Genomic DNA, 23,964 nt, shown 5'->3' with positions numbered 1-23,964 from the left:
ATTTCGGGCTGTGTCTGATGTATAGAACTGGTGGATGGTGTCTCTCACAAATTCTCTGGGGTTTCCTGGACAGTGCTCATGCTGGCCAGTGAAGGGAACAGCAGTGCCTGAGGGAGATGCCCAGGCTGGCTTCCCCGGCCCCAGGAGGAGGAAGCTTCTCTCAGCAGCATTCGAATGCCCCCTGCAGAGTATCTGCCCCCTCAGACATCTGTGTCCACATCAGGGTCAGCGTCTCAGGCCCTCTCACATAAGGCGCCTCCCTCTCGGGCCTTCCTGCTCTCCGCCACCAGCTCTCCCGGCCAAGGGCGGCTCTCTTCAGCCCCAAGGCTTCGTGACTCTCCTTCAAGGCTCTGCCCCAGCCGCAGTAACTTATTCCCCTCCATCCCCACCATCCTCATTATTAGATGAGCCCATTTCATTTCTCCACATCCAGTGGCCATTTTTAAAGCGTTAAATGCTCCCACGGTCTTCCTTTAAGTAATGATGACCCAGAATAGTTCTTTTGTAATAGATAAGCTTCTTTTAGGAGAATGTGGAGCAGTTGGAAAGAGTCCAAGGGAGAGCAGGCAGCAGGGTGAGTGACGAAAAGGAAATGACCGGGAGCTGGGCAGGAAGCGACCGCGGATTCTCGGCCCCTCCTCAGACCAGGGAGTGGGGCGCCATGCTCACACGCCTGGGCCCCTCTCCAGCTGCCGAGCACCCTCTCCCTTCGCCCAGCAGAATCTGCACCAGCCACAGACCTGCTAGGTGCTGACTGTGCAGGGCCAGGTGCCTGGAGCACCATCAAGAGTGATTCCTGAGCAAGCCCTGAGCACCACCAGGTTTGGCCCAAAAACAAGCAAAAAAAAAATATTCACATGCTTCAACATTTTACAAAAATGTACTGAGATTTTCAAAAAATGAAAGCACCCTGGACTGGAGAGACAGGACAGGAAGACATTTTTCTTGCGTACAGTCTACTCTGGCTTGAGCCCGGCACCACAGAGGGTCCCCAAAGCCCATCAGGAGTGATCCATGAGCACAAAGCCAGGAGTAAGCCTAGAGCACTGCTGGGTGTGGCCCAAATATGAGAAAACACACACGTGCATTCTCACCAAATTTACAAACCCAAGACACCGTAATTGCCTTGTTAATCTCAGAGAACACTTCTCCCAAAACTCAATTTTCTTTGCAATAACTCTCAGGCCATCTAATATTGAAACCTTTATTACCAGAAAGCATCTAAAAGCCTATCTGTGCATTCTAAACTCAAGCTCTGCTGATCAATAAAACTCAAATTGCCTTTTTGAAAAAGAGGATCCAAGACTTTTTGTTTAAATACTTCAAAGGCAAGTGCATGACAGCACCTGGAGTTAAAACTCAGACACATGCTAAGAACCCTCAAAAAAGTCTCCCCCACATCAGCCACGTTAGGGCAGGAAGGGGGAAAACGAGGATCTCTGCAGGCCACTGGCCTAAAGCTCCATCCCAGGAGAAGGCGCCTCAGCCCACGCCTCCCACGAAGCATCTCACTCTCATGCAACACCACACACAGACTCACACTCACACAGATGTGCATTTACTCCCACAGACTCAGACTCACACTCATGCAGTGCCGCACACTCACAATCACTCAGCATCACAGTGTTGCACATTCATACAGTCTCACACTCACACAGACTCATACTCACAGACTCACACTTGTGTAATGTCATAGTCACACAGACTCACTCAGAGACTCGCACACACACCACACTAACTCACACATTTACTCACACAGTGTCACACATTCATGCAGACTCACACGCTCACACATGTACTCACACTCAAGTGTCACACATTTATGCAGACTCACACTCATGCAGACACACTCACATAGAGTCACAAGGGCCTGCTTTGTCCCACCTGGTCTGTGCAGTGGGGAGTGAGGTTGTGTCACAGCTACCACCTCTGTCCCAGCAACCTACACCACACAGGCAGGCCCCTGGGATGTCCGTGAGCGGAGCCCCCTCCCACAGAAAAGGGACACCAACCTTCCGGCGTGGGTAAAAGAACTGCCTGATGGAAACTGGAGGCCATCCCGACTCTAGTCCTCAATGCCCGGTGGCCAGTCCTGTCCATGGGCAGTCAAAGCGATTAGCAGAAAATGGTTTTGCCCATGGCTGACACTGGCCATCCCTTTGAAAATTCTGAAGACTTCACCCAAAAAAATCCTTAGAAATAATAAACCAATACACTAAGGTAGCAGGTTACAAAATTAACATACAAGAATCTGTTGCATTGCCATGCACAAATACTGAACTAAAAGAAAAAGAAATTAAAAGACTATCTGCTTCAAAATAATGCTCAAAGCATCAACTACCCAGGAATCAGTGGAATAAGGGGTGAAGTAAGGGGGAATAAGGGCAGAAGGTGCATAGAATTGAAGCTTTCCACCCCCACGCCCCACACTGCTGAAATGTTAAGTCTTGCCCTGCCACAGAATTGAGGAAGTCGCAGCTACTGTGGGCATGTGGAGGAGGCCCTGCATTGCACCCTGGCATGAGTCACTTCAGAAGCTGAGCCCATGGGTGCTAAGGGACCTCACGGCCCTGCAGTTCTGCTTCTAGTTTGTCTGGTGAGTGTGTCCACGTGAAGACGCAGCCAGTAGCAGCACTTGAGGGGCATAATGGGCATAATGCAAGGTCACCAATAAGCCAGGAGAATAAGGAAATGAGGGGTGAATGCAGAAAGGATGCAGCCCAGAGACCAGGGTCCCTGCTGGGCTCTGTGACAGCAAGGCTGGAGGGCAGACCATGGCTGGGCTGAGAGCAGGTACCACCTGGGGAAACACCGGGTGAGTCAAAGACTGTCACGGAGGCAGTGAAGGGATCAGTCACAGCCTGGGAGTGGCCAGGCTCCACCCAGGTCAATGAGTGTCACGTGATACAAACACTGAGTCTCCATAAGACCCATTGGGGGACACATCCAGCGGTGCTCAGGGTCTACTGTTGGCCATGCTTGGGGGATCCCACATTTGATGCTGGGGATCAAACCAGGGTCAGGCTCAGCACCATGCAAGGCCAGCCCCTTTGCATCTTAACCCCTGAGCTCCTCTCCGGCCCCTAATCTGTAAAAGCTTTGTGATCATTTGTACTTACTGCTCACATCTATTTCAGGGGAGCCCAGAGCTTTATAGAATTCAAGCAGTCGCCTTAAAATTTTTAAAAAAGGGTTAAAAGTTGCCATTGATTCAGAAAGAGAAATGAAACCACTACAAATTACTGATATTAAAATTTGAAAAATATCTCAGTGCCACAGAAGAGGAAAACAAGACACTTTTTGTTGATTAACCTCAAGAATATTCTTTGTCTCCTTTCTTGGCTGCTTAATTCCTTAGCCCTTGGCAGAGCACGTGAGCCTGGGACGTGTTCCACCTCTGTCTGATGCCCGGCTGAGTCCCATTGGTGGCCCAGAAAACTCAGCACCATGACTCATTCTGAGCCGTGCCACATGCCTTTTGAGGAAGCTGTGTGACATCCGAGAAGGAACTCTTACCATACCTGGGGTTACTGAGCGATCACACAAACGCACCCTGCAGCCAGGCTCGCCTTCACAGTTCCCTCACCCTGCTGGACAGAAACCCGGAATGGCGGGGGCTTGCTGCAGGGCTCCTCTAGGCAGTTGGCGCCAGGCCTCGGGCCTCTCCAGAAGACTCAGTGCCCTCTGGGGTCTCCGCACCTCAGCATCCAGCTTATCTTCGAGCTGTGTGTGTGTCTGTCTATCTGTCTGTCTCTCTCCCTCCTTCTCCCTCTCCCTCTCCCTCTCTCTCTCTCTCACACACACACACACACACACATACACACCATACACACATTCTCTCTCTCTCTCTCTCTCTCTCTCTCTCTCTCTCTCTCTCTCTCTCTCTCTCTCTCTCTCTCTCTCTCTCCCTGGGAGTGGCCAGGCTCCACCCAGGTCAGTGAGTGTCACGTGATACAAACACTGCACCTCCATACGACCCATACAACCCATGACTCTCCCTCTCCCTCTCTTCTTCTCTCTCTCCTCTCTTCTCTCTCTCTCTCTCTCACTCTCCACCCCCCCCCCCACCCCGGGCACAGGAGATCACATTTTCTGGGCATGATACGAAGTGGCCAGGGAGAGATGAAAGCAGTGAGGCCAGATACCCTCTCCCAGAGACATCAAGCAAGAATACACCAACTCTCAGATGGGCCCCAAAACATCACAAACAACCCACAGCACCGAAACTAAGCAGTCTGAGGTTCCACGTCCTCTTTGACACCTAAGGGTCCTGGCCGTGAGGCCACAGAACGTGAAAGGACCACGTGAGTTTACGAACACGGCACTCCCTGGCATCGTCAGCCCCACCAACCACTGCTGTTTTCTGCTTCAATAGCACTCTGTCTTAAGAGATGACTAGCCCACAAAAGGTTTCCCCTTTAATCCTGCTGGCCCAGAAAAACGTAACTCGAGAAGACGTCTGGAAATTCTGTTTCTAAACAAAGAAAATTGCAAAGAATTCTGTACATGCCCGTCGACTGGGCAGCTGTCGGTAGAATTGGGGGGAAGCTGTCGAATTCTAAATGGATGGTGTGGATCTAATGCTGCCACCGGTGACCAAGGAGGGCGGAAGCATGTGTGTCCTGGGTTGATTTCAATCATGATAGTTACATCATCGCTGCCAAACGCCGCAACAGTGCACATGCATCTTACAAACAGCCTCCTGCGAACACTGGAGCACGGGCTGCCAGGGAAGTTCACCTTGAGAGATCCAGGCTAGGACAATGTGCTTCCAACACTGACGCAGGAGATGAACCCGAAGCCAGAGGGACTTTCCCCATAATGTCTCGAGAGAGTAGAGGGCAATCCATCTGCATAAGAGACAGACACACAGACACTCTTTTTCCCACTTTCTGGGAAGGACCCTTTCTCTAAGCTATTGAGAGGGTGCCAGGAGTTTGACCAGGAGGAAAGTGGCATGTAGGGATCAGCATGATGGGGGCTGAGACAGTCCCACACACAGAAACTGATCGGACATGTGTCTCTTTTCACAGAAGCCTGGGGCTGATTTGGAGGAAGCATCTTTAATGCGGGTGAGAAATGTACAGGTGAAGAATTGAATCCCACCTCCAAGAATACATGTGTTCATTCCAACACATAAAGTGCCCCTCCAGTGATGGAAATGTGAGGGCCAGGGCCCTCTCATCCTCAGGGCCAGCGGAGGGTACAGGCAGGCAGCAGCACCCATGCCCTCACTGCTCACAGGCCAGGGAGAACTGGAGACAAGGATGGGCAACACAAACTGAAGCCACAGAGGGGGCAGTGCCTCAGGGAGAGATGAAAGCAGTGAGGCCAGACACCCTCTCCCAGAGACATCAAGCAAGAATGCACCAACTCTCAGATGGGCCCAAAAACATCACAAACAACCCACAGCACCTAAACACAGCAGGGAGAGAAGGCGACAGCAGAAGACAAAGCCCAGAAGGAGCATCAGTCCAGACTGCTCACACCCTGTGCTGACCAAGGAGGGACAGCCAGAGCCCAGCTTCTCAAACAGGGTCACACCCTGGAGTAGAATGTGGAGAGCACATAAGGATAAAAAGTTTGATGCTGAGGTGAGGACACAGTGCAGCAGCAAGACCCAGGTTCGACTCCTCGCAGCATGTCTGGAGACCCCCAGCACTCCCGGGGCAGCCCTGAGAGACCCTCAGAACTACAGGGTCTGGGCGGTGTGGCACCCCCGAGTGCCTGAACTGAGCCCAGGACCTGCATGTCTGAGAATTCCCCAGGGGGGCCCAGGCCTCCTGAGCACCACTTGGGAGCCCCCAGAAAAATTTGGCGTAAATTTCTTTTTGCTTCATTCCCTGCTGATGTCTTGGGCTAGGTACCAGCCGATATGCCCGCATGGAGCCTGTAAACACTTCTCAGGCGTGAAGGGGCCATGTGTGGGAAAGCAGCCCTGGACCTGGTACCCAGAGCATGTGCCCTGAGTAGCGTTAGGGTTCCCCCAGGGTACTCAGCAGAGAAGTAACAGGGCCAATGGAGCCACCTCTGAATCTCCATCCCAGGAAAGGAAAACCCTGGGGCCACTCGGGAGGAGGTGAGAACGTGGAAGAGCCGGGTTGGGGGATAAGCTGACATCCAGCACTGGCTGGGTTCCCCAGAGACAGGCCATTAGTGGTGACAGAGGGGGCGCTGAGGGGGGCTACCAGGTTATCCGTGAGTGAAGCTCCCTGGGCACTGCCGATCCCACAAGGTCCTCCAGGGCTACAGGACCCCACAACGCAGGAGGCGTCTGGGTAAGGACCTGTAGGTCAGGCCCTGGGAGCCACCAGACACTCTGGAGGTTTCCCCAGGGCTCCCAAGGGCAGAGGACCCCACTGGGTCCTGACATGCCCCCCAGCAGCCACCCACAGCTGCACCTATGGCCACCGCTGCAGCCCATTCTCTGGGACCAAGTGAACTCGCAGAGAAGCACCAGGTTTCTCATCTGTATCTCAGTGATGCTGCAAAGGGAGCTACCAAGTGTCGCGTGCTTGCCGTAGATGGCCTCTGTCCACTCCAAGGATGATTCTGTGTCCCAAGGTGTGGGGACTCCTCCAGGCACCGCAGACTCAGGGATGCCCTGGGCTCAAGCCAGGGTTTCATTGGTGCAGAAAAAAGTCCTGCGAGAACCTTAGTTCCCGTGATGCGCATTCATACCCAGGGCCACCACAGCAGCAGCAATGGAGACTGTCCTCCTTGTTCAGGGGGAAGAAAGAGCTTCATTACAGCCACTAGGGCCCAGCCTCCACAGGAGGACAGAGATAAGTACCATTTACTCACCTGGAGAAAAGGAAATTAGATTCCCAGTGACCCCAGTCCAGAAGGCAGGAGTAAAATAATGTCTCTCAATGAGCATCAGAGTATATTTTGAAATAGAAAAAAAAAACTATTAAAATTCAAGCTGAGAAGTAGCTGACATTACAGAGCTACAGAGAGCCCGAAACATAACCAACCCCCAGGTAACAGGTGTCAGCAGTGCTGGCATTGGTCAAAATTAAGTGGAATCTAATCTAATCTGGGGCTGTGTAAACAGGAAAAGTAGCACGACGTGTTCATGCGGCATTTCTGGGCTGTAAATGAGCGCAAAGCCAAGGCACAGAACTTGAACATGATACTAAAGAGAGCAACTATGATTTTGAGGACATTTTCGGAAAGAAAAAAAAAGAAAAAGGAACAGTTTAACCTTGGGAACAGAAAGATAAGAGATAATTGGGATTCTCAGGTGTTGGTTTCCAGCCTGCCCAGAAAGAGCATCACCCTTGGCACCAAGGTGCCCTTGTCTAAAAATACCTCTCGCCCAGTTGGCAGAGAACTGAAATTCATCTGTTAGAATAAGGCGCAGAGAGTCACAAAAGAGGTGAGGTCATCAAAATGAAACGGCAACTGTGTGGATGCATAGCCTGAGCAACTCGGAGCAAAGCCTGGCTAAACCCTTCAGTTTCAGGACCTCCCCTGGGGAGTGGGAACGCAGGGGTTGGAGGGTGACGCCAATCGGTCACCTGCAGTGAGACCACGGGGCACCCTGAGCATTTCCCACATTGTAGCTTTAGACTCTGCTTTGCAAAGATAGCAGAACCCCGTCTGATAAAGCGTCCCCTCCTCCACTGCTGCAGGGATGGCTGGCCAGGCCACAGTGACAGGGGTGACCATAAGATGCCTGACAGACCATCAACTTTCCCTCCCAGGAAAGAGGAGTTCCGAGATCAGTACAACCACTCTCCACAGGCCGAGCTGACCAAGCCCAAGGCTGGCGGCCACAGCAATGTCTGACGCCGCATGGACACTACCCTCGGAGGCAGCACACTAGCTCCTGATGCCCGGACACCATTCACTCCACCAAGTTAACTCTCGTTCTACAGAACCGCAGGGCTGAGCGGTGTGGATCCTCTGATCCATAGAGTTGGGCATCTGCCCGGCAGTCTGACAGAGTATCAGAGTGAAGGTGAGGGCACACGGTCCAGAGCTGGGGTGGCAGCACCAGGGTGGGGCATGGGCTAGCCTCCCCAGGACCCCAGACCCCAGAGGCCCTTCCTGCTCAGGCTCCATCCCCGCTGGCTGGGTATGGCCCCAAGCACTGCTTGAGATGCCCCAAAGCATTGACAACCAGAGGCTGGAGCCTAGCGCACTGGGGTGGGCATCTGCCTTGCACACCCAGGTTTGATCCCCAGCACCCCCTAAAGTTCCTGAGCCTCACCAGCGGTGATTCCTGAGCACTGAGCCAAGAGTAATCCCTGAGCACTGCCAGGCGTGGGATTCCCAAAACACATGGCAAATAATAATATTGAACAGAAATGACTAGTTTCTGGCCCACCCAGTGGGCTTTCCTCTGAAACGGTACTGTCTCACACTGTGTGTTCTGATGGGGAGATGGAGGCTCAAGTCCCAGCCACACACACGTGGACACAGAGGACCTAGCCATTGCACCTCCAGCCACAATAATGACCCTAAGAACTTAGCAGCTGCAGGCTCCGCCTCTGGGCTTGACCAGACCTCCCTCATCCCAGAGCTGTGAGCCTGACTAAACCTCCATCTCCAAAGCTCTGGGCCTGACTAGACCTTCCCCATCACCAGAGGTGGGATCAAAGAACCGACACCTCTTCAAGAGGGAAAGAGTCAGAGATGCTGGCAGGTCCTAACGGAAGGTGAAGTGGACTGTGAAATTCTCAAATATAATTATAAACTTAATAGCATGTGCTCTGTTCTTATTGGTGTATAATCGCTCAGCTAACAGAAAGAAGCTAATTTGCCATTATAGCTGTTTCAAAATTACCTTTAAGGGCGGGATCTGCTGTCCTGGGAATCGCAGCCAGGAACCCAGGTTTAGCTTTTTAAACGGCATTTCCGTTCTGTTAAATAGCTGCTATAAACAGTAACTAAAAGTGGAATTAGCAGCGAAATCTTGCCGAGTGCTATTTGCACACAAGGAGAACGCTATGGGGCAGGAGACCAGATGCTGACATCCTGGGTACTGGTGAGCAGAAGACTTTACACGGCAAAGACTTTACATGCTAGAGACCAGGGAGCAGCACTGAGAGAGGCGGGAGGGTTGGGAATACTGGACAGTGCCTTGCTGCTTCTGTTCCTTATTTCCTCCTAGAAACCGCTCGACCTAATCCCCTCCCTCTCCCTCTTCCAAGGGAAGAGAAGAAGGACCAGTATCAGTGAAAGACGGTTGCAGAAGCAGCGCCTAGAACCAGCTTTCCAGAGGAGGATGCTCTGGAAGCCTGGGGGCTCGGGTGCACCACACACTCGGGGACACTACCCCGAAGACAAAGTAGAAAAACTCTCCTGAGAGCAGAGTCTTCACCTACGCACCCATCCACACCAAAGAACCCAGGGCTCAGGCCAGTCTTTACTGTGGACACACATGCACACACCTGTAGGCATATACCTCGTGGACACACACGCCATGGACTCACACTTCATGGACACACATACCGTGGACACACACCCCATGGACACACAACATGGACACACACCCCATAGACACATACACAGACACACATGTACACACCCCATGTACACATGTATGTACATGAACACACACCGTGGACACACAACATGGACACACATGTACACACCCCATGGACGCACATGTCATGAACACACACATACAACCTGTGCATGTCGTTTTGGGCTGCACTGCCCAGAGTCTTGGCCCTGGAGAGTGACCATGCAGACCCTCCCTGCGAAGTCACAGGCCAGTACAAGGAACACACTGGGTCTGTTCCACGAGGCACCCTGGACTCAGGCCCCAGTGGCCCCACAGAACAGTTTTTTCCGCCACAGAGGTGAACAGCAAGATTCTTATCTTCTCCAGCTGCTGGCACCCAGGGAGTCCTGGCACCACCAGGAACTGCAGGTCCAGCACTACTCAGAACCCTCCCCCCCCCAATAAAAAGTCCAAACGCTCCAGGTAGGTGAGTGACTCGCGCCTGTGGCCAGCTCAGGAGACCCAGCAGCCTTGTCCTCTCCCCTGCCCCAATGGTGACAGGACACAGGGACAGAGCAGCCGCAGGCCATGGGGACAGGGACAGGGCAGCCATAAGCCTTGGGCACAGGGACAGCCACAGACCATGGGGACAAGGATAGGGCAGCAGCAGGCCATGAGTACAGGGACAGAGCAGACACAGGCCACGGGGACAGGGACAGGGCAGCCACAGGCCACAGGGACAGGGACAGAGCATCCGCAGTCCACAGGCGTAGGGACAGGACAGCCACAGGCCATGGGGACAGGGACGGAGCAACCCAGGGCTCACCCTCCAATGCTACAGGGCCTTTCTTTCCCAACACAAGCCCCATGCTGGGGACCTGGGCTGACAGACCCACACAGGCCCCAGAGGAAATGGAAGTTTTGACAAAAGCAGCTTCCCAAGACTGAGGGCAGTGGCCAAGCAGCCTGATGGTGGAGGCAGCCCCAAACCAAGCCCCCGCCTGGCCCTGGTCTTTTCCCTCCTCTCTGCAGCCGAGTCCGGCTGTGGCCCCCGGCTCCTCCCAGCCACACACGGGGTTGCACTAGATACGACCCCATCTCTTCTGCTACTGTGTCTGATGGTCATGAGTGTGCCCCTCCAGTTCAGGAAGAACCCAGAAGAGGGACATTTTCCCCAGTCCTGACACCATCGAGTCTCACCCAGCAAGCAGAGGCAGAAGTCTGTTGGGGGTCTTGAGGCACACGCTCAAGAATCTCAAGAAGTGGGTGCAGGGACCCGGGCTGTACGGAGACCAGCTCTACGTCTGAAAACAAACCAAGTGAGGCACCCCCATGCCAACAGAGGCCAGGAGAGACCTTACATCACTTGGGGTGGAATGTGCCCAGCACTAGGGTCTTCTGGTTAATACTAATCAATTGACAAACAATAAACGCAGGCTATTGTTTATTGTTAATAACAATTGGGTATGTGTAGGTGTAGGTGTGTGTGGATGCATGTGTGTGTGTATGTTTCTGTGGATGTGTGCGAATGTGTTTTGTGTGGGATGGTCCGAAAGAAAGCAGAGAGCGCCACCTTGTGACTTCTCTGGCGTTTGATTCATAAGGAATTGACAGACTGATTCTTCCCTTCCTTGATCCAAGAAATGGAAGAAGAAAAAAAACACCAATTATATCTTCAACCTCCTCCACTGAACTCATGCCTAAAAAATTCTTTGATATTTGATATTAAGATAAGAAACAATTAAACCCCCACCCACAAAATAAGAAAGATTTAGTCTCCTCTTACCATTAAACTACCACAAGCCTATTTCAACGCTATGTTCCAGGAGAAACACTGCGACCCTGCAAAGGAACCTGAACCATCCGCAATTCAGATTCTGTTTTTATCGATTACAGGTCCAGGTAATCACTAAGGAGAAACATTTAGCACATTTCTAATTCCCAATATCTCCGAAACGATTACCCATCTTATTAATCAAGGTCACAATCACCTCACTTTACGGGTGTCGATGAAACCGTGATGCTGAGTTAACGTTAATTAAGAATCACCAGGACAGTGCAAAGGGTCAGCTGGAATGTCACAGGGGCTGATGCAGCCTGGGCTCCGAGCTCCCCCTGCTGGGAGACTTGGGGACAGGGAGGGGGACCCAGATGGAGACCAGAGAGCTCCTTTGAGCCAGATCTCAGATTAACATTCCTGCAGGCCTCACCCTGGCATGGGACCAGCTTTCAAGATCCAGGCCTTCTCGTTAAGACTCAAATCCCACTTCAAGCGTGATGGACTCTCCCAGAAACTAGGAAGTCTTGAAAAAGAAGACATCAGCCATGGTTTCAAAAGAGATTGGGGGAGGGGGGGTCAGAATGATAGTACAGAAGGTAAAACTCTTGCCTTGCAGGCAGCCCAACCAGGATTGATCCCCAGCACCATAAATGCCCGTTCCAGCCCTGCCAGGGGTGATCCCTGAGCACGGAGTAAGCGCTGAGCATCACTAGGTATAGCCCTAACCCACCAAAAAAAAAAAAAAGCTAGTACTCATCCACGCAAGCAAGTACACATGCATACAAGCAAGCATGCAAGTAAGCACTCATGCACATAAGCAAGCACACATGCACACTAGTAAGCAAGCCAGCACTCGTGCACGCTAGCAAGCAAGCATACATGCATGCAAGTAAACAAGTACTTATGCATACAAGCACGCATGCATGCTTGCATGCAAGCAAGCACTCATGCATGCAAGCATGAACGCATGCATGCTAGCAAGCACTCATGCATGCGAGGAAGAAGAAAACCTGACTTCATTTCAACACTGAGATGGGGATTTCCTTTCTTACCTAACACCCACAGTCCTATTTCCCTAGTTTTCTCAAACACAAAACACATTCGCACACATCCACAGAAACATACACACACACACATGCATCCACACACACCTACACACATACCCAATACACATATGCAGAAGTCTGCACAAGCATACATGTAAGCACACAGAAAATGCATACATGCACACATGTACGCATACATGCACACATACGCACAGAAGCTCCCACCATCCTGAAACAATCCCTCACTGTCTGCCTCGGCCCTCACTGGCCCACAGGTAGCCCTGGCCCTGTCACCCCCCTCCCCCAGCTGTCTCTGTCCTCTCTCTCTCAGCAGTGAGCTTCAGCTGAGAGGACAGAGATGCAAGTGCTGCCCCCATGCTAAGGCTGGATATCAGGTGCCCTGCACACCGTGTCATAATTGCTCGGAACTGGCCTCTCTCACTCGTCCCACACAAATGCACCACCAGGAGTCAAGGATCAGTTTCCCTGTGGAGATGCCGGGGCTCTGCCACGTGAATCCCAGACTCTGCCCCCATGTTTTCTACTGAAACCAGTTTGGGCAAGTAAGCCCCTGGCAAGAGAAGATCTATGAGTCTCCACGTGGCATGTGGCAATGATCAGGTCGTGTGTGAATGTGTGTGTGTGTGTGTGTGTGTGTGAACATTTCAAGAATTGCTTGGGGGTGGGGGGGTTCCGGAGGTTGTTGAGTAGCCATAAATAACCGAATGGAAACAGATGCTCTCTCGAGAGAAGGCAGTTAATTCCTTATGCATATCACAACCTAGCCCGCAGGTCATTTGTCAAGCCCCAGCCTTCGATTTTCATTTGGATAAGTGCAGGTATTCTGGCCACTTAAGCAGAAGGATGACAAGAAAGTGTCCAGCTGTGGGAAGGAGTTCCGATGCTCCCCCTCCAACAGGCCTGTGCTGGGAGTTGAGGGGTCTGCAGGCACCCCTGGTGCTGCCTGAGAGAACGTCCATCCCACAGAGCTCATCACCCATGTCAGCCCGCTCAGCCCATGGGAAATACTGCCAAATGCTGAACGCAACAAAGTGGCCCCGTTTCCGTGGTGGGGAGTTGTCTGCAAGTTGGGCTGGGGGCATGGGGGAGCCCCTGGCAGGCAGAGGGCACTGGACACCAGGCAGTGCTGTCTACTTCAGAAGACAGGGCAGAGAAATGGGTAAGGTGTGAGCAGCTATTGGCTGCCCAGGGTCCATGTGTGCCCGTGTTTCTGTGTGTGTGTGTGTGTGTGTGTATGTGTGTGTGTGTGCCAGCGTGTGAATGTATGTATGTGTGCCAGCATGTGAATGTGTGTGGGCAAGTGTGTGAGTGTGTATATAAATCAGTGCATCCGTGTGTGATGTGTGTCTCTGAGTGTGTGCATTCGCATGCTCTGTTCTGGTGGAGGACAGGGCTGGACCATGTCCCAGCTGTTCCTCCCCCCTCCACCCCCCAAACTGCTCCCCAAGCCTGGGGGGGACAAAGGGACCCTCCAATGCTAAGGAGCCAGCACTGCAACAGCAAAGCCAAGTCTTCCCTAAGGAGCGTTTCCACAGTGAGGCAGGAAATTCCAGAAGCTTCACCCAGTTCCTGGCCAGCCCTAGGATAAGGGGGGAGGGTTGGGCAGGCAGGAAGTTCCCCAGAAGCCGGCCCATGGAGAGCCTGGGAGCTGCACTGGCAACCCAGGAGAGCCGCACCCCCAGCCTACTCAGCCCAGCTCTCTCTGGAACCTTGGGCTAAAGGAGTCAGTGATCTCTGAGGCTTCACCCCCCATTGGAAATCAAGGCAGCAGCGGTTCACCTGGACCAACCCAGTCCTGTGAAGCCGAGTCGCTACTCAGAAGCTGCACCAGGGGGAGATGTTGGCCCGTGAGACGCCTCCGCTCTCCTACGCTTGCAGTCTCAGCTGCCTTGGTCAATACTGGAGGCAGAGGTGGCCTCCAATAAAGGGCTTTAGGGGCAAAGTGTGTGTGACAGACTGGAATGGGCCTCGCTAGAGAAGGCGTTCATGAAGTGCTTCTGCATGATTGTGTGTGTGCATGAGTGTGTGTTGATGGGGTAGTTCTGGGGGCAAGGTATGCATGTGTGTGTGGTATGTCTATGTGTGGTATGGAGTGTGTGGGTGCTGACAGTGATGGTTCTGGGAAAAGGGTGTACGTGTGTATGGTGTATGTGTGCGGTGTGGTGTGTGTGCTGATAAGATGGTTCTGGGGTCAGGGTGTGCGTGTGTGTGCGTGTGTGTGCTGACGGGGTGGTTCTGGGTAGGGGCAGAGTATGCATATGTGTGGTGTGCATGTGCGGGGGGGTGTTTGCATACGCCTGATGGGGTGGCTTCAGGGGGTAGGGGGCTGTGCATGTTTGTTAGCAGGGAGCCCTGTGTATGTGTGTGTTGTGTTCCTCTGAGTGCCTTGTACTTGCTCCAAGAGGCCATCCTCAGCCCCTACTCTGACTCCCTTGCAAGCCTGTAGGCTGCAGGCTGCATTAAACACAGTGGAAGTCCCTGTACTGGACCTATCAAACTCTCCCCCTCTGGCACTGGGCTGCTCTCTCCAGTGCTCTCTGCGGGTGGACTCCCAAAGCACTCCCACATCTCTAGTCATGGTGTTAACACCAAGCGCCTTCAGTGACCACATAAGAGATGTCACTGCTGCCCCAATAACATGGGGGTGGCAGTCAGCAGAGCCCCAGTCACTCTTGGCACATGCGGACAGCACCATGCACTGACCTCACAGCCCCTCTTGCTAGGCAGGTGCTCTCAGCACTGAACCATCCCCAGCGGTTGGCTTGAAGATTTGAAGTGTTTTCTTACTCATGGGGAAAGGGGGGATGGGGAGGATGTTTATCTAACATGGAACTAATTTGCCTATTTCCACTCTCAACCTCTTAAAGTAATGTAAGTAACCACTTCCTCCCAACATCATATTGGAAGTTCAAGTTCACACCATAAAATAAGAACCAGGGGCTGGAGCAATAGCACAGTGGGTAGGGCGTTTGCCTTGCACACAGCCGACCCGGGTTCGATTTGCAGCATCCCATATGGTCCCCTGAGCACCACCAGGAGTAATTCCTGAATGCATGAGCCAGGAGTAACCACTGTGCATCACCAGGTGTGACCCAAAAAGAAAAAAAAAAAAAAGAACCAGAAGTTCAAAGTGTGTGGAGATTGGGAAGATGTAAAAAACCCTTGGTCCACAAGTGAAGCAACTGTGCATAAACAAAATCCAAATCCACTGAGATGTTCCAAAAGCATCTTGGGAACTAATACAATTCCAGTGGGCTGTATAATAGAAGGGTAAACCCCTACATGTTAGTAATGAATCACTAGAACTTAGATTTGAAACATAATATCACCTACATTAGCAGCACCACCACCAACAAAACGAAGTACTTAGAAACCTAACAAAACATGTTTAACATCTGCATGAGGAAAATTACAAAAACGTAATGGACCAAAATAAATAATAAGAGCAATGAAGACATATTCGTGTTGACTCTCGTGGGAAACTCAATATAGACTCAGCTCTTTCCAGCATGACCTACAGTAGCAATCAGATACCCACCACGTCAGTTTGCAAATAGTGTCAAACATCCCACCTTTATTTGTTTGGGGTTTGTTTTGTTTGGGAACTACAAGCAGTGATGCTCAGGGGTTGCTCCTGGCTCTGTACTCAGGAATCACTCATGGAGATGTTCACAGGACCATGCGGGATACTGGGAATTGAACGCAGGTTGGTCGTATCGAAGAAAACACCCTACCTGCTGTCCTACTGCTCTGGCCCCAGGTTCTACCTTTATGTGTGAAGATCTACCCAAAGACAAAAACACAGCAGAGGCTGTGAGAAGGCTGGAAATACTCCTGACTACTTTGTAACCCAAACAGGGGTGTGAGCAAGTGAGGAACAGGCCGATTCACAGGACAAGATGGAGCCCAGCAGCAAACCCACACAAATGGGGCCCATTGTGTCAGACAGCAGAACAGACACCTAGGAGAAGAATTTGTGGGTATTGATGCCACATCAGATGGACACGGGCCTTACTCCCTCCCAGTGTGCCCCGTGAAGCCTTACGAAACACAGAGCCAAGTCTTTAATGTCCAAATGGTAAGAGACTAGGAAACTGTGATGGCGGAGGTGGTGGTGGTGATGTTCTCAGATAAAACGCCAAAAATATAAGGCGGAAAAGGAAACACTGGAGGGCCAGGGAGGTGGCGAAGGAATGGGATGAGATAGGCAAACTTTGCACACCAGATCACCGGTTCCATCCCTGTTAGGACTGAGTATAGCTCCAAAACACTGAAAGTTTTAGTCCATTAAATCTTTTCATTGCCCTCCCACAAAAAAAGAAAAGAAAAAATAGTTTAGAGAATAAAAGCAAATAGACTCAGGCTAGGAGAAAATATCTGCAAAATGCATGTATGATAAGAGGCTTTTATTCCCAATATACTAAGAACCCTGAAAGGCCAACATTGAGCAAACAAGCCAGTGTAGAGTCTCCAGGGAGGAAGAGCTCAAAAAAGGAGCTGAGCACACACACGCAAACAGAAGCCCCTTAGGGGGGCTCAGAGTCCCTCCTGGAGGGGCTCTGGGTACTATCTGGGCGGGGGGGCAGGGAGGGAACCAAGGTGGGTTCCCATGCAAGACAAGCCCCTCCCCGCTGTCCTATGCCCCCAGCCCTGCATGCACTTTGGGAAGCTCCAGGGCAGGTCTAGGCTGGAGCACAGGATATGTAGGCGGGAGGCTTGGGTTCAAACCCGCCCTGTGTGACTCTCCCCCACCCCCCAGCCCTTCTGGACGGACCCACAGGGGTCGAAATCCAGTGGACCCCCCACATGGGGCTGCCCCACCATGCACACCTGGGAGCCACAGAGCAGAGGCCCAGCCGCCTGTCGACACCCGCACAGAGGCCAGCGGCCCCCAGGACAGAGCCGTGTTCCACACCCCATCCGCCCTCACACCAACCTGCATCAGAGGATAACCATGCACAGCAGCACTCTGGGAGGGCGCCGCCAAGGCCGCCGAACTAGCATGGTAACTGCCACCTGGCTTGCCTGCTCCCCAGGGTGTGCTGGGTGCTGCCAGGGGATCTCCTGCAAGGTAAAAAGCACGCACCGTGAGTCCCGAGCCTGGGACCTCGTGCTCGCCAAGGCTGAGGCACACAGGGAAGTGCACAATTAAGCTGGAAAATAAGCCAGCGGCTACACCTGGGAGAACGGTGCTTTGAGTGCTGGCAGCAGGGATGGACTGGTCAGACAGAGGATTTTTTGGCTTTTCCTGGAGCCTTTCCTGCATCACACCGTGACATCAAGCGTGGGCTTGGAGCCTCAGTTAACAGTCCTAATTGGGTAATCTAACACCAGCCACACAAAAGCAGATACAAGAGATTCATAATTGAGCAACTGGGGGAGTAGGGGCATGGTTGAGAAGCCGCCAGCCTTTCTGTTTTACTGTCTGTAAGCCTTACTCATACAAAAGACTCTCTCCTGGCTTCTGATGGTGCTTTCCAAGGCCTGTCAGGATTGGTTTGACAGGTGAGCTGGAGTGCCCTCCTGCCACAGGAAGCCAGATTATGACATTTAAACAAAGGTTGTTACAAGATCTGTTTTAACCTGAGAGCTCCAAGGCCTTCTTTTTGGATCTGGAAAATTCTGAGTATGGCCTTCATAATGAAGATACACTTAGGACCCCAAATTCCTGGTCAGGAGTTATGTCTAAATAGAGTCTATCTTTCTTGCATTTGTACACTTCACTTCACTTTACTTCCCGTTAGTCGTCGATTTGCTCGAGCGGGCGCCAGTAACGTCTCCATTTGTCCCTGTCGCGTGCTAGTGTAGCCCAATGGCATCTCTTCACTCCGGGAACATGAAGGGCCTCAAACCAATCGTTCATGATCTTGACGAAGAAGTCTGACCATCTGGTAGGTGGGCGACCACGCGGTCTTTTGACATCCCGTGGAATCCAGTCGGTAACAGCTCTAGTCCAGCGGTCGTCTTTAAATCTCATTACGTGACCAGCCCATCTGATTTTCGACACCTTGGCAAATGAGACAGTGTCCCTGATTCTTGATCGTCGACGGATGTCAGAACTCCGGATTTTTTCTCTCATTTGAGTGAAACGTGATATTCCAAGCTTAGCTCTTTCTATTCTTCTTTGGGAGACCTGAATGGCGTTCTCATCTTGTTTGCGTAGGGCCTAGGTCTCTGAGGCATATGTTAATGCAGGAAGAACAGTGAAATCAAAGAGATGTGACCGGAGCCGGAGGTTCTTCGTCCTCTTAGCTATTTCTTCGACGTTCTTGAAGGCGTTCCAAGCCGCTCTCTTCCTCCTGCGCAGCTCGGGTGCCAGGTCATTTGTCATATTGACCTCTCGACCTAGGTACACATAGCTGTTGCATTCGGAGATGGTCGTTCCATTGAGAGCGAATGGGGCGTCAGGAACGAGGCTGTTTCTCATAAACATTGTCTTCGTAAGATTCAGCTGTAGTCCTACCTTTCCACACTCATGGTCAAAGTCGGCCAGCATTTGTGCCGCTTGGCTGATGTTTGGTGTAACTACAACTGGTCTCATTCACCTGACCCTAGGAAGGCATTTGTACACAGACTTTGTAATTGTTTGTCAGAAAAATAACTGAATGAGAAAACGAGGACACGAGGACTGGAGAGGGGAGAGAGAGAGAAAGAGAGAGAGAGAGAGAGAGAGAGAGAGAGAGAGAGAGAGAAAGAGAAAGAGAGAGAGAGAGAGAGAGAATGCTGCTTAGGGACCAGAGGCACTGTTGGCAGTAGGATCCCTTGGACAACTGCTTGGAAGGTCCAAATTAAAAAAAAAAACTTTAAATGAATAAATAATTTTATATATGGGTATATGGGTTGGATAAGAATTTATAACTTAGATTCCAGAGTGATAGTACAGTGAAGAGGGCATTTGCCTTACACGTGGCCAGCTAGGGTTCATTCGACCCCTGGCATCCCATATGGTCCCCCAATCCCCTGCCCCCAGGAGTGATTCCTGAGCACAGAGCCAGGAGTGAGTCCTGAGTACTGCTGGGTGTGGCCCAGAAACACATAAACACACACCAGGAAAAAATAAACCCCTTAATCCTTTTCATTGATTTCTGTTCTTCCTCTAAAGCCAATATATGTGTGTTGCTTATTACGTTAAAAGTTGTCACATGATGCAGGTGTGATAGCCTGGGAATGATTCAGTGTCTTCACAAGCCACTAGTCACTGTGCAGCACAGCAAGATGCTGTGAACTCAGTGCCCAGTGCCACATGGAACCATCACCCTCTGACAACACAATAGAAGCTGTTTCCAGACTTTTGTATCTTCTTTGTCGGGCCACTCTGTCCAGGGCTGGGGAGAAACTTGGCCTTACCTCTACTATTGTGTGCTCTGCCACTTCAGCTAACATCATCTCCGCAAGCGCTCCACCTCAGTAAGCCTCTCCAGGTATGAGGTACCTTGTTCCTCACAGGTACACCAGCACATGACAGGATTTGTGTTGGAGAGGTCCTATGGGAGGCTATTGGCACATAGTAAATGCTCAGTGAGAGATACCCTTGTTGTGGCACATTTAAGGATTGCAGATTAATAAGGAAGGAAAAGGCCGGTCTTTTTTTTTTTTGGAAAAAAAGAGAGAACTTTATTTTAAAGAAAACAGAGCATAATGCTGTAAGGGTGTGAGGGTGGATGACATAGGTAAATTTAACTACTAAAAATGCTGCTCAGACATGGCTTCCTACCACAGAGGAACCATTTGACCCTTACCTCACTTGCCTTCCCTGATTCAAAAAAATATCTACTCTTAGCAGGATTGGACCCAGGGAGCCCCATTGTCCAGTATCTTTGTCCTTACAGTTTGGGAAAAGTTGTATAATTATCAGACTTTCAAGATAAAAGACTGTATAGTACAGCCTTTTGTTCCAGCAGTTTTCCCCTGGCACATCCCTTAGTAGTTGTTGATGCCAAAGAGATGAACTCCATGGAATTGGGGCAACTTTGGAAGTAGTACACTTAGCAATGAGGTTGTGTTGATGAAGAAGTGAGCAGCATCATATTTGGTGTAGAAACTGGCCAGAAGTTGGTGTACAATAGGAGAGATGCTGAGGAATTTTCTGGAAGATGTAAATTGTAGCCCATAGTCCATCTGTTCCCAGTGTGTCAGCAGCCGAGCCTTTCCTTGGTCATGGGTTTCCAAAGGTGTCCCTTTCACTGTTTGCAGGAAAACATACATAGCCAAGTTATGGATGACATTGGTCAGGGTCCAGATGACTGGAATGCTGAAGAAGGGGATGCTGAGGAGAACCATATGCAGCAGTCCTACTAGGACGATGTAGGCCAGCCAGATGCCCCTGCTATTCATCACTCGGGTGTTTGGGTTGACTTCGCTGTGTGCCACCCTCACATTCATCCTGCCAGCTTCTGAAGCCCGTTGGGCTCGGGACGCGGCGCTCGCTTCTACACCTGCAGTCTCCAGGAAGCTGCCCAAGGCCAGTCTTTTGTACCAAGTGCAGAAACGACCTCTTGAAATCCCTAAAAAATTCAGCATATAAACACACTGAGAGGCATTTTATCTATGCCACTTTGGTCTCAAGCGTATTATTAAGCTTGTTGTCTAATTCTTTCTAAATTTGCCTTTTTTGCTTTTTGCTTATATTCAACAGTTGTTATATGTTATGGTAAAATGTGATTTTTTAAAATCTCTACAGAAATGAAGTAAAAAGCTTACATTACAAAACCACTGCACTGATCAAAGAAAAAAAATCCTTAGACATTAGAACCGGGCCTGTTATCCGGGAGGAGCTAGGTCGGTGCCTAGGAAGTGCATGTCTGAACGCTCCTGAAGGTATTTTTCCGCTGCTTGCTTGTTTGAGCAGTGCTCCCTCCACAACCTTTCAGTGTGAATCTCAGCACTGAGAAAAGCATCAAGCCTCACAACCGACATGGGAGCTGAGCTTCTAAAAAGTTAGCAAACTGCCTGCTGGATCTGGCCTTGAGCTCTGTTCGTGATGGTAACACCCTTGTTCTGAAGTTTCTGGGATCTGGAAACAAGACCCACGTCAGTCTCAAACCAATTTTGAGGCCAAAACAATTCCCTGTTGGTAGCTTAACGATAGGTCAGTAAATGAATTTGCTGTATGTTACCCCCAGGGCTGTCCCTTAAAGAACTCAAAGTACCTAGTGCAGTCCTCTTAAATGTTCAGTTACTGATGTGCACTACATTAATTATTGGCTGATATTATCCAGTTTGTTTTGAGCCCACACTCAACCATGTTCAGGGCTCATTCCTGGCAGTATTAAAGGGACCGTGCAGTGCCAGAGATCTAAAAGACCTTGGGCAAAGAAAGCATGTACTTTAGCCTCCTAAGTGAGCACTCCAGTTCCTCAGTTGTCTTAGCTACTATAAACCATATTCTTTTCCATTCCAGATACTTGGAGACACCACCACCAAATATCTTCAATAAATTTTATTAGGCAATGAAATTTATCAGTTAGTCATGCTTTAATTTTTTTCCTCTAATTCTTCTATGTGGGGTGTGGGGATGTTGGATTACACCTGTTCTCTGCCCAGGGGCTACATCCATTGCTATGTGCAGGGTCTATGCCTTGCTGGGGATCAAAGCCTGGTCTTCTGCATGCAAAGGGTGCCCACTAGCCTTGTGGCCTGTCTCCCCAGCTTAGAGAATTTTTTAAAAGATTACCAAAAATGTGAATGAGACCAGTTGTAGTTACTGGTTTTGGCATATCGAATACACAGCGGATAGCTTGCCAGGCTCTTCCGTGCGGGCGGAATACTCTCGGTAGCTTGCCAGTCTTTCCGAGAGGGATAGAGGCTTTTGGGGTGACCTCTAATCACCCTTGTAGGTGTTACCATATTTGACCCCTATCAAATATGGTACGACAATTCCAGAAGATGGGTATTTAGTGTCTTATGATGTGTCAGCGGCCGCGCGGGTCCGGAAAGCGTCGTGGAGTGTGGCAACGGCTGGGTAGTGGAAGTAGTGTCGAGAGTGGAAGTCTGCCAGTGGGGTATTTATCTGGGTAGGGTGGGTCTCCTGTGCACAATTCGATCCCTGGGTGGTTGATGGAAGCAGACAGGGCAGGGTAGGGTGGGGCTCCTGATTAGAATCCCTTTGTCACCTGTGGTGGTGGGAGCAAGCAGAGAAGCTCTGTCCCTGGGTCCGCCGAGCCTGGAGTCCAAGGTCTCAGAGAGTTCCGCTTATCTTGTTCTGTGGGTCTTCAGTTGTGCGTGGGTCTCGGCCGGAGCTGCTGCGCGGGTCCGGAAAGCGTCGTGGAGTGTGGCAACGGCTGGGTAGTGGAAGTAGTACTGGTAGATGCGGCAGAAGCCGGGAAAAGTATTCGTAAGGCCCGCCTGTCCTTCGCCAACTATAAGAGCAAGATGACTGCCCTCCGACGTCCTGATGGATCCATCACATCCTCCAGAATGGCAATGGAGAAGATTATCCATGACTTCTACTCAAATCTCTTCGATAGCCATGTCCACTTGCCAACATACCAAATTCCACAGGATGGGTATGTTGTTCCCAACGTTCTCCCCTCCGAAATCCGACACGCCATTTCGTTGGTAAAGAAACAAACAGCACCCGGCCCAGACAAGGTCAGACCTGAACACCTGAAGAACCTGCCGTCAGTACTCATCAATACACTGGCTCGGCTCTTCACTCGCTACCTGTCTGAATGCAAGGTTCCGTCCCAATTGAAAACCAGCAGGACCGTACTACTGTTCAAGAAGGGAGACATCCATGACATAGGCAACTATCGCCCGATCTGCCTATTGTCTGTCATCTACAAGTTGTTCACTCGAGTCATCCTGAATAGGATTGGCAGAACATTAGATGAAGGACAACCATGCGAGCAAGCAGGGTTCCGCAAAGGATTCAGCACCATCGACCATATCCACACGATAACCAAGCTCATTGAGGTTTCTCGGGAGTTCAAGATGCCGCTCTGCTTAACGTTCATTGATTTAAAGAAGGCCTTTGATTCTGTTGAGACGGAAGCGGTCATTGAAGCCCTAGCCAATCAGGGCATTCAAGCCCAATACATCAGGATCCTCCGTGAGCTGTATTGCGGATTCACTACCAGGATCTCACCATTCTACAAAGAAGTGATCGTTGATGTCAAGAGAGGGGTGCGGCAGGGTGATACCATTTCACCGAAACTCTTCAGTGCCACCCTCGAGAACATCATGCGACGACTGGAATGGGAAGGAATGGGAGTGAAGATAGATGGTCGGCAACTACACCACCTCCGCTTTGCTGATGACATTGTTTTAATAACACCAAACATCAGCCAAGCGGCACAAATGCTGGCCGACTTTGACCATGAGTGTGGAAAGGTAGGACTACAGCTGAATCTTACGAAGACAATGTTTATGAGAAACAGCCTTGTTCCTGACGCCCCATTCGCTCTCAATGGAACGACCATCTCCGAATGCAACAGCTATGTCTACCTAGGTCGAGAGGTCAACATGAGAAATGACCTGGCACCCGAGCTGCGCAGGAGGAAGAGAGCGGCTTGGAACGCCTTCAAGAACGTCGAAGAAATAGCTAAGAGGACGAAGAACCTCCGGCTCCGGGCACATCTCTTTGATTCCACTGTTCTTCCTGCATTAACATATGCCTCAGAGACCTGGGCCCTACGCAAACAAGATGAGAACGCTATTCA

General features: G+C 50.9%; 1 protein-coding gene across 1 annotated transcript; it reads right to left on the bottom strand.

Annotated features, from left to right (window-relative positions):
• Nucleotides 1-19,908: 19,908 nt before the first annotated feature.
• On the bottom strand, nucleotides 19,909-20,701 carry LOC130024399 (ORM1-like protein 2). The gene has a single exon (XM_056115135.1). It carries the CDS (start codon nucleotides 20,684-20,686, stop codon nucleotides 20,225-20,227), a length of 462 nt encoding a protein of 153 aa, XP_055971110.1. The 5' UTR covers nucleotides 20,687-20,701; the 3' UTR covers nucleotides 19,909-20,224.
• Between the last annotated feature and the right edge of the window lie 3,263 nt (nucleotides 20,702-23,964).

Source organism: Sorex fumeus, unplaced genomic scaffold (assembly GCF_029834395.1).
Source record: "Sorex fumeus unplaced genomic scaffold, SorFum_2.1 ptg000028l, whole genome shotgun sequence".
NCBI classification, from domain to species: domain Eukaryota; kingdom Metazoa; phylum Chordata; class Mammalia; order Eulipotyphla; family Soricidae; genus Sorex; species Sorex fumeus.
The sequence above is the reverse complement of the archived record's forward strand: the minus strand, read 5'-3'. Positions and strand labels throughout refer to the sequence as shown.